Genomic DNA, 15,198 nt, shown 5'->3' on the forward strand with positions numbered 1-15,198 from the left:
TAAAATAAACCTTCAATAAAATGATAAAAATATATTTGATGGTTTGATAAAGTAAATCTCTACACAATCATCATGGATAATATCCATCTTTGAGTTTTTATGATTTATTTAAATATTGCCTCTAATGAGTGAGACATGTTATAAAAGAACATCCTTATGGACTTGATCTCCAACTTATCCAAGAACTTATGAGATCTTCCTCATCGGATATATTCGGAATTGGACGGATTGGAAAACTAAGGTACTGCTTGACGAAAGCGATGAGCACTCCAGCTTGATTCTTTAGTAGTTGCAAGCTGCAAGTGGTTTACAGGTTGATTTGCTATAGGTGTTTGCAAGCTGACATAAAAGATCCTGAACAATACTTCGACGATTTTGTCTTCTTATAATTTTTATTACCCATAAAGTTTTTATATTTTTATCTTGAACTTCATCATTAGGATATGGTACTTGCTGCAGTGTTGGACCAAATTATAGGACATGGGCAACAGGGTGGAGAACTAGGAAATGGAAGTGGGCTTAGTCAGAGAGATCAATGAAAGAATTAAATTTTACCAAATAAAATGAAAGACTAGCATGCTTCAGTCCTTTTCTATTGAAAAGATGACAACATATCTAATTATTGGTGGGTGGGTTTGTGATTAGAAGCACCAATCCTCATGCGACATCGTATCATCTTGGATCTTTTAATCATGGTTCAGTTGATCTTTGAATTATTTCAAAGGAGGAATCGAGATTTTGAGTTTTGATTGTATAAATTAGAAAAATTTGCTTTGTTTGGCATAAGAGCTGAGGAAACTTCTTGGTATAGGAATGCAAATTCAAGGCATAGAGCCTCTCATCTCAAACTTGGGTCCAATATCCGATGTGAGTACGCCCAACGGTTAATATAGTTGCTTGCATTTGGTTTCTTTCTTGAAAAAATTAATGAAAAATATTTAATTGAGTTTAAACTTAAAAATAGCTATCTACTTAAGTTTCAAATAAAAAATTCTCCGTATTTGAAATATAACTTAAAAACAACTACCTAAATGAGATAAAATGATCCAATTATCTTTGCAGTTATAAAGCAATACTATACTATTATAAAATAATACTACACTATAATAAAAGTAATATTATACTATTATAAAGTTATACTATACTATTATAAAGCAACACTACACTATTATAAAGTTATACTATACTATTATAAAGCAACACTATATTGTTATAAAGTAATACTACAATAAAGAAATACTACACTATGATAATGTAATACTATCTTATTATAAAAAAATACTACACTAATATAATACAATAAGGCAACACTATATTATTATAAAAAAATACTATACTAATATAATGTAATACTACCTTGTTATAAAGGAATACTATACTAATATAATATAATAAAGTAATACTGTATTATTATAAAAGAATACCACACTAATATAATGTAATACTACCTCATTGTAAAGGAATACTACACTATGATAATATAATACTGTAGTATTTTGAAGAAAATAAGAATAATTTTAGCCAAAAATGGATAGTTGCTTTTAACTTATGTTTGAAATATATAGATATTTTTACATAAAACTCATTTGGAAAGCTACTTTTAAGTTAAAAATAGAGCTGGAGATTTATCTCTAATTCTCTATTCTTTATTTCTTTCTTTCTTTGTATATTGACTTATTTATTTATTTATTAAATCAAGATGAAAGTCCCATCACATGGGAGATGAGGAGATATCCATGGTGTTCGAGGAAAGTTCCATTGCGTCGTAGCGACCATTCATTTGGTCATGCTGTTTATTTACATAATATATGATTTTTAGGTCTTACAATTTATTCAAAATAAATATTTTATGAAGATATAAATATGAATAACAAATTTTATAAAGATATAATTTAATATATTTAGGAGAGTATATATTAAAAAATCTAAAAGATTAAAGCACAAAATCTTAGATCCTGAAGGGCATAAAAGCACGATCTGACAGAAGGAAAAGGACTGATACAATCAAATTAAAATCAAAACCAAAATCCTAACATCATAGTGTTGCAAACACCCTCCTAAAAAAAAACTATCAGTATAAAAAAAGCCCCAAGAATAATTTTCAAAAAAATAATAGCACTAAAATAAAAAAACTCATTTCACCCGAAGATAAGACCAAAAATAAACAAACATTGAAATAAACCTAGATGGAAAGAATGATAACTTCGAACACTGAAAAAGAAATAAAAATAACAAGAAATCAAAGAAATGATTGTAGGTATGGATGAAACCATATCAAATATGGTAGAAAATTGAAAAAAAAAAATAGATCAGAGTTTTAAGAGCAATACCTTCAATTGGGAATCTTCGAAGCAATATGGTTTCGTATTAGAGCCCTGTTTGGGCTGGCGACCTATAGTGACAATATGATGGCTTGACTATCATTAAGTTGGAAGGAATTGGCAAAGAGGCCAAGAATTGAAGAGTTGAAGCCTAAAAAAATTACAGATAGCCCAATGGGAATTAAGAATCAAGAAAAATTATGGACAAAAATTAGGGTGAGCTGAAGTCACCAAAAATGAATGGTCAGTGTCCATTCATACCAGCTTAGGTAAGCTTGATTGGATATGGGCCTAGCTTGGGCCTCAGGTCCGATTTTGAGCTTAATCCCAGGCCCAGCTTTAGGCTTAGTCTGGGTTCGAGCCAAACACTGATCCTAGCCAAACCCGAAATATCTTCAAGACCTATTTTTAGGTCCCAACCAATACAAGTTGCCATGGGCCTAGCCCATGGCCCAATCCAAAGTTAGGCCAACCCGATAGCCCTCGAGCTTGAGCTTGCTTCTAGCCCTAGATGGATATGGCCTTATTGCAAGTGATTGGTGTTTTTCTCTACTTAAGAGACATTTAGAAATCAAATCCTAGGCACTAGTTGGCTATCCTCTTCATCTAAAAGAGGCCTAGGGTTCAAATTAAGAGTGGCAATTGGATTAGGTTAGACATAGGATGGATCAAAATCTATCGGCATGGACTTAACCTATCTATTAAACTTATCAAAAGTATCAACTCGAACCTCATCATTTTATTAAATAGGTAATCTAATTGAATCAATTTAAACAAAATAAATGATTAAGCATTATTATCCCTAATTTAAATCAAGTGCTCATATTCTAGGAATCGCATAACTATTATCCAATATAAAAATAGCCCAAATAATAGCAACCCCATCAATGACATCACCCTAGTTCAAATACAAGTGCATATATTTTAGTAGCATAACTATTATCCAAAATAGTAGTAGCAACAATATAGTTACAGTAACAATTTAGTACTAGTTGTAATAGCAACACTAATAATAGTAGTAGCGCTCTTAATTCAAACCCAAATAGCACAACTATTATGCAAAATAATAGTAGCAGAGTAGCAACATTAGTAACAGCAATAATATTAATAGTAACGATAATAAAAACAAGTAGCAATAATAGTAATATCAATAATAGCATAATAGCATAAGAAGCAATAATAGCATTAGTAATAGTAATACTAACGGTAATAGCAATAATAAAAAAAATAACAATAATAGCAATAGTAATAATAATAGCGATAAGGTTATAGTAATAGTGGTGGCAGCAGCCGCGAGTAGGCCTACAATTGTACAGGAAGCTACAAGGATAATAAGGGATAGCAGGGAACGAGAATAGTCAGTCAAATGCTTAAGAGAGACAAAAGAAGACTATACAGTTAGCCATCCACTTAAGTAATCAATGCCATCATTTTCACGTAGGTAGGCAGGAATGCATCCACAAAACCCTCGCAGTGGAGTCGGACAGCTGTGAAAGCTACATAGCGGCAATCTGCTTTTCCTAATGATCTCAGTGATAAAGCCGAAAAATAATTTATATGGAATCAGAGATCCGAATCTTAAATCTTTAAAACCAATCCAGAACGAACCAAGCTTGCTCGTTCAATCTTTATCAAGCAGTGCCACGTCATGAAGCAATGACAATAACTATACAAAAAAGATTACCGTCGGACCCTAAATCCCAAGATATTTGGACCTGAAACCAACTAAAAACCATAAGAATCGGAACAATCGTACAAGTCAACAAAAGAAAACACCATCCATTAACATCTGGAGGATGATAATACCTATAGTAAAGCAACTAAACATGATCACAGCTAAAGATAGATATCATTCCACATCCAGCAGAAGTGCTCTAAATGTGTGAGGGTCCAACATTAAAAAAAAAGGATTCTTACAAGAGTTAACAAGATGAAGCACCTTTTCCTACAAACTAACAGAAAATTTGGCATCAGAGGGCAGAGCCCACCAAAATGCACAGAAGAGAACCTTGCAACAGGCCTCTCAGGAGGGGCGGGTTCTCTTGTTGCTGCATGATGGGCACTTGTACTGCTTGATGTGCTCAGCTCTAGCAGGGGTGATCTTAACACATTTGCCATGAAACCACTGTTCGCATATGTCGCAGCAGATCCAGAACTCATCTGTTGCATTGTTGTCCCCGCATGCACCACACAAGGTCTCCCCATGCTCCTCTTCGTCTTCCTCATCCAGACCTTCATCTTCTTCCTTTGGCTGACCCTTTGAATACTTGGCCTGGGACTCTGATGCTCGCTGATTTATAGTCGGACAACACAAAAGGGCAGAGATGATCAAAAAGAGAGAGTGGAAGATAATAACTTGACTGCAAGCAAACATAGAACAATGCAGATGAATGATATGTTGGATGAAAGTAGCAAATTTCCATCCTTAACGGAGATGATGGGCCCATGAGTGGATTGGCACCTCATCAAGATGACATGAAGGTCATAATTCTCATTTAATTTTCCAAAAACAGATGGCATATGCATTAACAAGGAAAAACTTATAGGATAAAAAAGAAAAAAGAGGATAATCAAAACTACAATCCCATATAATTACAACAATTTGCCTGGATGATAATGCGGCCAATTTAGAAGATGATTTACATGCCCATTTATTCTAGAGAAAAATGTGATTTATTCACCACCCTCCCACAAATTATCAGAAGAAGATTTATCAGCAAAACAGATATGCAAACATAAATACATGAACAAAAATCAATCAATATTCCCCCCCCAATCAAAATCTGCATAATGTCAACTTCTAATATGCATAGAGAACACGTCTACACTGAATGATCGTGAAACTTATGAGCACAGTTATTCTGTTTTAGGGCACAAAAAAATTGTCACCTAAGACCGTATAACCAATTAAATCTGTCTTAGAGAATTTAGTTTTTTCCATATAAGGAGACAGTGATAAACATGCAAGACCAATCGCAAAGTTCGAACAAACCATCAAGAGGACCGAAAACTTTACCACTTTAGAGTTTGACTTGGATTTTTTACTGCTGTGATTGGTACCCGATGTTTTCACTTTGTTCTTCCCATTCACAACTTCATATATGGTAGGCAGTTCGTTAATCAAGCCAAACAAGCGCTTCCTGCATCACAGATACCAACAGAAGCTTACTGGAGTGCCACAAAATTAAAGGTTGGAATCTGTCATTACTTGATTCCACCAGAACAATGGAACAAGATAAGATGAAAATGCTCTAAAGGAATAGAAACAAGAAGAAACTCAAAAGATGGGAAAAGCAAAGATAATTATCAAATCATGCATACCTATATCAATTCAGAAATAACAATGCGAGCTAGCAAGTTCGAGACAAACATTACTTACATCAAATTTCACATCTACTCAGGTTCCCGATTCCAAAAGAAATTACTTCTGCTCTTATAACTTATATAACTACATCTTACTTATTTCTTTGATACTTTGTCAATTGGTCCACTTAGTCAATAGTTGCATACTCAAGGACCACCAACTCGGAACCGGACCCAATGCCGGCCAGTGATACGAGCTAGTACGCCCCCGTACCGGACCATATCGGGCCCTAACCGACATGGAAATGGGATGGACTAGGGAGAAAAAGAGAGACGGGGAGGGAGGGAGAGGGAAAGAAGAAAAGGGAGGCCGGTGAAGACGCCGGCGGTGGCCACTGGAGGGCAATCGAGGCCTCTTGGGCTCCACAGTCTTCCATAAGAGAATGAGAAGAGAGAGAGATAGAGAGGGAAAGGGAGGGGAGAGGAGGGAGGGGAAGACGGCGGAGAGGCCATCGAAGGGCCACCAAGTGGTCGTCGAACAGCGCAAAACACCCCTGCGGCCACTATTGGAACCCGCGACGGCCACGGGGGTATTTTGGGCTGTCCAGCGGCCTCCCCGCCGCCTTTCCCTCCCTCCCTCTCCCCTCCCTTCCCCTCTCTCTCTCTTCTCACATCTTATGGAGGACCACAGAGACCCAGAGGCTCGACGGCCCTCCAGCAACCTCGGCAGGCCACTATTGGCCTTTCCCTTTCCTTTCCTCCCCTCTTCTCTCTCTTCCTCTTTTTCCTTTTCCCTCACTCCGTCTTCACCGGCATTCCGAATCAAATGCCCAAACTGCACCAATTAGCAGCCGATACGGTTTGGGGTGGTTCGATGAGCCATGCACAACTATTCCAAGTTCTCGACCAAATTAGTTTTATGAAACAATAGTAAATAAAGGGTATCCAACCAAATCTCATAACCTAGTTCCAAGGGGAGAATTCAATCTCATTGATATGAAATATAAACAAATCATCAAAGTCCTATCAACAATCAAGTTATATCCTTCACCAAAGCCTCCAGTCAAGCTTTAAACTTCAATTTGACACTCTTCACCTCCATATTGCTGATTCTTCAAGATTCTTCAAGAAAAGACCCACATCCATGTCCATATTGGGCCTTCCCTCTAAGGCGCATGACATACCATCTCAGCCAGTTCTATATTCTGTAGTTTCGAGGAACACCTAAGCTTCATATAACCTACATAATTCAATCACAATCCTTCCTCTTATTACCACACATGATACATTGATTTTAGCATTGTCATATCTAAGAACTTGTCAGAAATCTTTGAAATTTTACATCTTTCTCTATTCTGATAGTGCAGGTACAGCCGTTCAAATCAGATGAGAAACCTGCTCGGGCCCTTTTCAATGCGTAACCATTATTGTTATCCAACAATACCTGCCCAAGCTCTGTAGACTTTCTTGAACCCCTGATCCCTGAGCATGAGCTGATCAGAGAACACTGTGAGTCTGTGACATAAATGATACCACTGACTCAATATTTATAGCAAATACTCTATTTCTGTAACAATACAAATATTGTTAAACACTAAAAAAATTGCATACGTAATGCATAAATTGTGTTTGAAAATTGCAAGCACTACTTGAATATCAGCATATCATTTATTATGTTCATCAAGACTCTCTTTAAATACCATATGTGCAGACCTCTAAATGACACTGCCCACATAAACAAGCAGGCACATGTATATGCATCTATCTGTATTCCATGGTAATAAGTCATGGAAACCTGTATACCAGAATAAAAACTCTAGCGAAACAAAATGTTAGAGTACACTACCAGCTACCGAACCACCAAGCACTGCAAAGTACATAACATAAACAAGACTAACATATTTAAGTGCCGTACCAAACTACTGACTCATAAATCAGACCTATAAAACAAATAAAATAAATTACAAACATATATTACATTCATATCACAAAAATGTTATGTGTAGAGATGCAGAGTGAATAAGAATATCTGCTGGCAAGTATTTTGTAACCATAACTCGAAAATAAGAATGATAAAAAATCACAGAACCTTCTCCTTATTCACTTGAGCTGTGCAAAGCTAGTATTTTTCTTGAAGACCTGCATTATCTGACTTTCTAGACTGTTTAAGCAAAATAATAATAATAATAATAATAATAATAATAATAATAATAATAATAACAATAATAATAATAATAAATTACTTCATTAGCTTCAAGCAATACTTTAACATGAAACACGTATCTTTTCATTGCTTGATCCAATCAAATCTACGAAAGATACTTAAAATACAGCTCTTGCATTGCTAGAGAAAGTTAACCATGATTTGCATATGTTAAAAATTAGTGAAAAACCACAACTGGAACACCCCTCCCCCTGTTCAGGGTAAAAATCTCTTCACAATAAAATATATTTCAGAATCTTGAATATAAATGTATATTTAACTATTAAAAGAATGAACTCCGTAGTATCTACTTAAAGAAGAGCACATTTAAAAATAGATGGTCTGTCAGCTGGGGAATACTTATATCACAACAGAAGCCTCAAGCAAGCATCAACTCTGTCCAAGAAGGAACTAAGCAACCAAATAGCTGCAACAATTTTTTACATTTGTTTCCTTTTCTGGGTTTCCTTGTCAGAGTCTATTTGCAGGTCTCCAATACAGATGTCCTGGAAAAGTACCTACCTTGACACCTTGAACAGAATGGTACCATCACACATGTCATGCAGACATTATTATAGGCCAGAGTTCATGTATGCATCATTAATTATTAAGGCAAAAATCAGCATCCATATTAAGGAAACTGAAATCCAGCATGCAACTTGCAAGCTCTTGTGATAGGACGGAAGAAATCATACATTAAACAGTAAAAACCAAAAGATAATCATGCTGTCAGCCTAAGTAGGGAAAGGGTCACAGAGTTCAATAAGGTACACCATGCAAGCAATACCCAGATGAAACTTTTCGACTGTTAAGCATCTAACCAGAAGAGGTGTGTAAAAGGGAAAAATGAAGACAAGAGCATTAATAAAAATGTAATGGACATAAAAATGATAAAAGGCAAGGTTTTAAAAACCGCCGGCACAGGACACTATGGATGGTACCATACCACTCCAGCAGAAAAGGGGCACTGGTACATAGTGTGTTGGTACAGGATGCAGTCCTGCACCATGTGCCGATACCTGATATTCTACCAGTTTTTCAAAAGACTTGTATGCCCTCCAGTACCAGTTTTAAAACCTTGGTAAAAAGTGAGTATAAGAAGTCATTACAATAAATCTCCCTGGGAAGCTTGTTTTTATTAATCACCTGTCAGCTTTATCAAATCCAAATCTAGCGCCAAAATAAAATGCAACCGAAAGTAACCACGCATCACTGTGTACAGCAACCAGAGACAACCAATCTTTCTCTTGCATTCCATCCCTTGCAAAGTTAATGCCCAATACAGGCTCTGGAAGCTCCGGAGGTACCTCTTCGGCAGGCAAATTAACTTCCCAGTGCTCATTGGGAAATCCATAGAGGCATAAATTTTCCTTTTCTGCAACAAGAATCATTTAGATGAGAAGCACAACCATAAAAATCTATCTTATAAAACCATAATGCTAACAATCTGCTTGGTCAATAAATGAGTAAATCATTCAGGCATGTGAAACAATTTGTTATCATATATGAAAGTATGAAACTCCACAATTTTACTCAGCATGGACAGAATATCACGGTTTAGCATGATCTTAAGTAACATGGCACTGGTCAAAGTGATTTGTGCATCCATATATATTAGTAAAGTGGCAAAAACAGAACAGGCAAGCCACTTCATGCCACAACAATGATTACTTACAATTCCAAATTACTACATTTAAAGCACCACAAATATATATATATATATATCAGTTAACACCAAATCGAAGCAAGATAAATATTGGATATTACATGAAAAAAAATCATTATTATCAAGAAATGAATAAACAATTAACAAATTTATAAAACACAATGAAGAATATTGGAAAAGAAAAAAGAAAAGAAAAGAACATACTTTACTATTGATGCTCAAAATTTTCCTATAGTACCTCCAAAGACTCTCAAGATGGGAAAATTTCCATTGGAAACCCTTAGATTTTGGTCAACAGAAAACATTTTCCAGAACTTTGTTAAAATATCACAAAAGAACTAGGTGGCAGCTCCATAGAACTATATCAATATTTTGCTAAAAACTTTGAAACATAAGATTCTGGAGTATATCTAAGTTAGCTAAGCTTTCCATTGTTTTGTACCCAGACAAGCAAAATATTGTTTAAAAAAATTATAACAAAAAAAATCATGTTTAGAGTGCAAGTTTTCATTTTAGGCATTTAATGACAATCTAAGATATCGCAATCCAAATGCAAATGAGATTTGAGTTTTCATATGGCCATACCCATGTAGCATGTCTACTTTCCTCTAGTTAAATTTGAAACAATACATTGCAAACCTTATCAAAACTCACAAGATCTAAATTTAGCATTATTTCCAACATCAAAAAAAGGGAGGAGGTTGACGGGGGGGGGGGTGGTGGTGGTGGTGGAAGAAAGGCAAACAAATTAATATAAATAGCCATCTGTACAACGAGTTAGGCTGCATAAGATAATTTTAGCACAAACTCCTAGAATGGCACCAGCTTTATATCGATGTCCACTAAATCTGAAACATTTATAATTTTAGAGATTCAACTGAAATTTAGCAAGACGCTTAGGGATCTAACATTAGTTTGAGATTTCCAGAATTTTGGGAAATGAGATTAAGAGAGAAAGATTAATGAACTGGCAACTTAAAGGAGTCAAATACATATGACTTTGAAAACCATCCATCCCTATATCTGAATCATAGAATGAGAGCTGAAATGGAATGGAAATTCCAGCTTTAGCCCTATTCTGGTAATCACAATTACTAAGAATCACCATTTCCCTCAGAAAAAGGAACTGTGTTTCCACTCTTAAATGAAAGGAACATTGCTGACATAAGAATAAGAATGAATGATCTTAATCGTACAAACTAATTACTAGCATTTGTCGTATAAAATGGGAACATATGACACTATTGGTAAGAATAATTTTAAAACATTCATGGAATAAAATGGAAATTAATACTTTAATTAACAATTGAATCTAAAAAAGTCGATGCTATTAGGATAAAAAGTGAAAATGTAAAATAACAATCATTATAAGATAATAATGGTTGTCATTTAAAAATACAATCTATAGTAGGAAAGCCTTTGAGGCCTGCTTCTTGCAGCTTGCTCAGGGCTTCAGTTTTTTTCAGTTTATTCTAGATGCTTCTCAACAATGGGCTTCATGAAGGGTGAATTTGGGAGTGGGACTTTACCATCTCTATCGAATGGGCCCACATATATCTTTTCAGGGCCCCGACCACGCCACTAAAAGTTATGAAAAAAATTCCTCTCTGTGTTCGAGGCCTTCACAGTTCAAATTTTCCTCTCGGTTTCCAACCCATTCTTCTCCCCCCCCCCCCCCCCAACACACAACAAAAATAATAATAATAATTAAAAAAAACACACACCCATATCCTCCCCTTCAAAACTGGTTTTTTTTTTTAAATAAAACATGTATTAACCCCCTTACCACCATACATATATTAAAAAAAAAAAAAAAAAAACCTCATGCATGCTTTGTTTCCTGCGAACTCCTCTTGCTCATTTCAAAAAAAAAAAAAAAAAAAAAAAAACTCAACTAGCTCGCCATCAATAAATTTAAAAAAAAAATTAGGAAAAAAAAAAACATATGTGCATGTGGAAGGCTCTAGTGTATATGATATATAAGATAGTGAAGGCCTCCGAAACAATTCAGACAGTCATTACCCTCAAATTCGGTTATATTCCTTTTTCGAGGATATATCCAACAGATTAACAAATCTAATTGAATAATTAAATGGAATTATCAGTCCTCTCCTATGCAATTCTTCATTCATTCCTAAAACGTGGAATAGGAATGGCAAATCCAATTACGTATCCTTCATTCCCATTTCATTATGTTTCTATTTCATCCAATGAATCAAAAAATAGCATAAATTCAATAATAATGATCTTAAGCATTCTTGAACCTAATATTCCAAAAGTAGAACCCATTTGAGCACTTCCTACTAAAGACTTGATACCTAAGCACACCTAAAGTAAACATGCTCCAATGTCTCAAAACTCCCATGATAAAGTATACAGCCACATGATTGGAACGGCCTAGAAGTAACCCTAAATAACCAATAACAAATTCAGTTATCCATGGAAAGATAGAACTTAAATTGACTAGAACTTTGGGCATTCAATTAATTTTGTTAGTTATAAGTGCTTGTCTTATGATATTCCAGGCTCTTTGTTTTGCTTATTGTTTTAGGCAAGCAAACAAGCTCACATAGTCACATGTCTTAAAACTCCCATGATCAGGTATAAAGCCACATGATTGGAATGGCCTAGAACTAACCCTAAATAACCAATAACAAATTCGGTTATCTATGAAAAGATAAACTTAAATTGACTAGAACTCTGGGCATTCAATTAATTTTGTTAGTTATAAGTGCTTGTCTTATGATACTCTTGGCTCTTTGTTTTGTTCATTGTTTTAGGCAAGATTGGTGAACATTGAGATCTCAGCCATCTTGGTTGGTGGCCAATACCAAGATGAACTTGGGTTATGTAATCTGAAATGGTAAGCTGGGAATTTATAGAAAGGACCAGCATATTATAAGATTTCAGCCGATATTATAAACGCCAAGACATATCAACAAATTTAGTAAAGTCTAGATTAATCACCAATTTATAGCATTCACTCTAGTATTCGATTTTTTTTTTTTTCCTTTAGAATAGGCCAATCACTAAAGTGTTCCAATAAAGCTATAAAAAAATTACAAAATCTCAACCAAAATATCCATACTATAAAATAGAATTACAAAATGTCAACCAAAATATTTATATCATATTGGTCAATATATCATGTTATATTAATCTATAGTGATCAGGATAATGAGGGCCAACATTTTGTATAATTGTATTGGTAGGCGTCCAAAACTGATATGGTTCAAGATATTGGCCGAATGAAAACCTCGGTTTTGAGGGCATAAATGATACAAAAGTCTCTAAGGGAAGTAAGAAAAGTTACCTTCCTTTTTTCATTGTCTTTGCTATTGCAGCATGTGCATGGCCCAAGTCATAAGGGCCACACAGACCTGACATCACATCATCCTTATCTGTCTTCTGGATGTCACTTGCAATTCCTCATGACTGTTGGACACGACTTTTTCTTTATTTTACATGCTTGACAAGTATTTATACATTAAAATTCATAACCTATCATCACAGCCTGTAATAACAATGCCGACATCTCTTTCCATCTTCCTTCCTCCTTATCTTCTTTATCCTTACCCTTCTTTGTTCTTCTTCTTGCTATATTAATAACCATCACTTCAGCAATTAATTTATACTACTTTCTATCATCTGCATGTACGCACATATACATATGCAACTAAGGGCTTCTTTCAATTTTCAGAGGTTCGAAATACCATTGTGTTTCCTGATACATGTGTAGGCAATAAATAATTTCTGAAACAAAACATGGCACACATATTGCATACTTCAGGGCCAGTGTGGCACTAGATTAACTAGTGTATATGTGTATGTCCATATAAAGTGTAGGTGAAGTGATATTTACCACTTTTCTGATGGTACTTTGTTTGACATTGTGACCTTGTATGGCAAACTACAAGAAATAAGCAGTTCATAAGAATGAAACAAAAATGAGAGCATATTTAAAAGGAGAAAAAACTCACGCACAATATCAGCTAGTAAGTAGACATCATAGGAAGGGAAAACAACTGGTGGAAATGTTTCATTGCATTGAGAAACCACATAACTCGTTTACCATTTAAACCTGGCCATGAATTTCAAATCTCCAATATAAAACAACGGAAATCTATAAATATCGCAAACCCTAGGAAACCCCTACTTAGAATTCCTCGCTATAAGCACCTAAAATAGTTCGCACTTATCAAGGTAACTGTAATTTCCCAGTAAAAACGGTACTAGAAGTTAAATTATCTCCGCAGTAGACAGTACAGGTTTGCACATATGGACAAGTTAAGGACCCTGCAAAACTTCCTGCACCTTTTTCTCAGGAAAAAAAAAAAGGAAAGAAAAGAAAAAGCAAAAAGGACAAAAACTAAACAAGCAAGAATTACATAAAATATACTAAAACCCAAAAATAAAAACGAATATGGAAAAAAAAAAGGTAGGGGGGACCCACACATGCAAGGAGAACAAACAACGGGGGGAGGCAAAAATTAAACAAAAAAGGGGGCCAAAAAAAATACAAATTTCTCACCAGGGTCGCACTGTTGGTAGAAATCCTCCACATCTGCAACACCACAGACGAAAAAAATCATCAAATCGACTAAAAATCAGCAAAAACGAACCGAAATGGCATCTCTTTATTTTTCACGAAAAGAGCTCACCGGTGGTGAGGGCTTTGACCATGCCGGCCCTACGACCCTTGAAGTCCCGGAAGACCTCCTCCACCGTCTTCGGGTTGTACAGCGCCGATCCCCCGTCCATTCCCCAGCTCCAAAGACCAGAACGAAAATAGAATTCGAGAGATAGTGTGAAGATTGAGAGGAAAATAACAGCAAATTAGAGGAATTCGAGATGGGAGAGGAGAAAGAGAGAGAGTGGTTTTTATTTTTTAAGGGAGGGAAAGATATGAGGAGAAAATAACTATATATTTTGACCTCGTAGAGTTGGGGGGCGGGGGAGGAGGGGCGGACCTGAGAGGTCTTTTTTTTTTCTCTCTTTGGTCGGGGGGTACAGACTCGAGAGGGGTTTGAAAGGAGGGAATAAAGTGGATTGAATAGATGGGGGGACGAGTCCGGTGCGGTGTTGATGGTCGGCTAAGCGCCGTTTTTAGGGTTTCATCAATTCCCTTCCTGTGGAACGGTCCGAAGAAGGGACCGCACACGTGTGCGGTTTTCTCCGCTTCGTTGCTCGCCGGAAGAAAAGGAAGAGGCAAGTTTCAATTATTATGTGTTAGACAAGTACACCCCGAAATATCAGTAGTTCAGATAGCAACATATTCTCATGATACTTGGTATTACCTTAAAAAAAAAAAAAAAAAAAAAAAAAGCCTAAGCTTGGAAAGATGAAGCATTAGGAGCATAGAAAGGAGAATTATTAATCAATAAAATAGAGGTATAAAAAAAAAATTCATTATTTCTAATAAATAATTTAATTTTGAAAAAAAAATATTACATTATGTGGACTGTATGATATGATTGAGCATATCGTCGATCGCAATCACTCATTTCTACGAGTCTCATTCCTCGAACATTGATTTAAGTATATCACTGTAAAAATAAGTAATCGTGATTATCAACATGTATGATTAGATGATGTACATAATGTAGAATATAATTTTTTTCAATTCTAATATTATTAGCACAAACAGTATCGTTGAAATTGATTTTAGATATAAGAGCATTTGATCCATTGAAGAGTTGCTATGC

General features: G+C 35.4%; 1 protein-coding gene across 2 annotated transcripts; it reads right to left on the reverse strand.

The window, feature by feature from the left end:
- Positions 1-4,148: 4,148 nt before the first annotated feature.
- Positions 4,149-14,657, reverse strand: LOC105056465 (PHD finger protein ALFIN-LIKE 3). 2 transcript variants are annotated; one of them, XM_010938673.4, is made up of 6 exons: positions 14,155-14,657; positions 14,025-14,057; positions 13,356-13,403; positions 8,974-9,202; positions 5,338-5,461; positions 4,149-4,611 (listed from the first exon to the last, which is right to left on the reverse strand). In XM_010938673.4, exons 1-6 carry the CDS (start codon positions 14,252-14,254, stop codon positions 4,345-4,347), a joined length of 801 nt encoding a protein of 266 aa, XP_010936975.1. In that variant the 5' UTR covers positions 14,255-14,657; the 3' UTR covers positions 4,149-4,344. The 2 variants fall into 2 exon arrangements, with proteins under 2 accessions (XP_010936975.1, XP_010936976.1); XM_010938674.3 differs by lacking the exon at positions 13,356-13,403 and having other exon boundaries at positions 14,155-14,640.
- Between the last annotated feature and the right edge of the window lie 541 nt (positions 14,658-15,198).

The sequence above is a fragment of the Elaeis guineensis genome, chromosome 13, assembly GCF_000442705.2.
Source record: "Elaeis guineensis isolate ETL-2024a chromosome 13, EG11, whole genome shotgun sequence".
NCBI lineage: Eukaryota > Viridiplantae > Streptophyta > Magnoliopsida > Arecales > Arecaceae > Elaeis > Elaeis guineensis.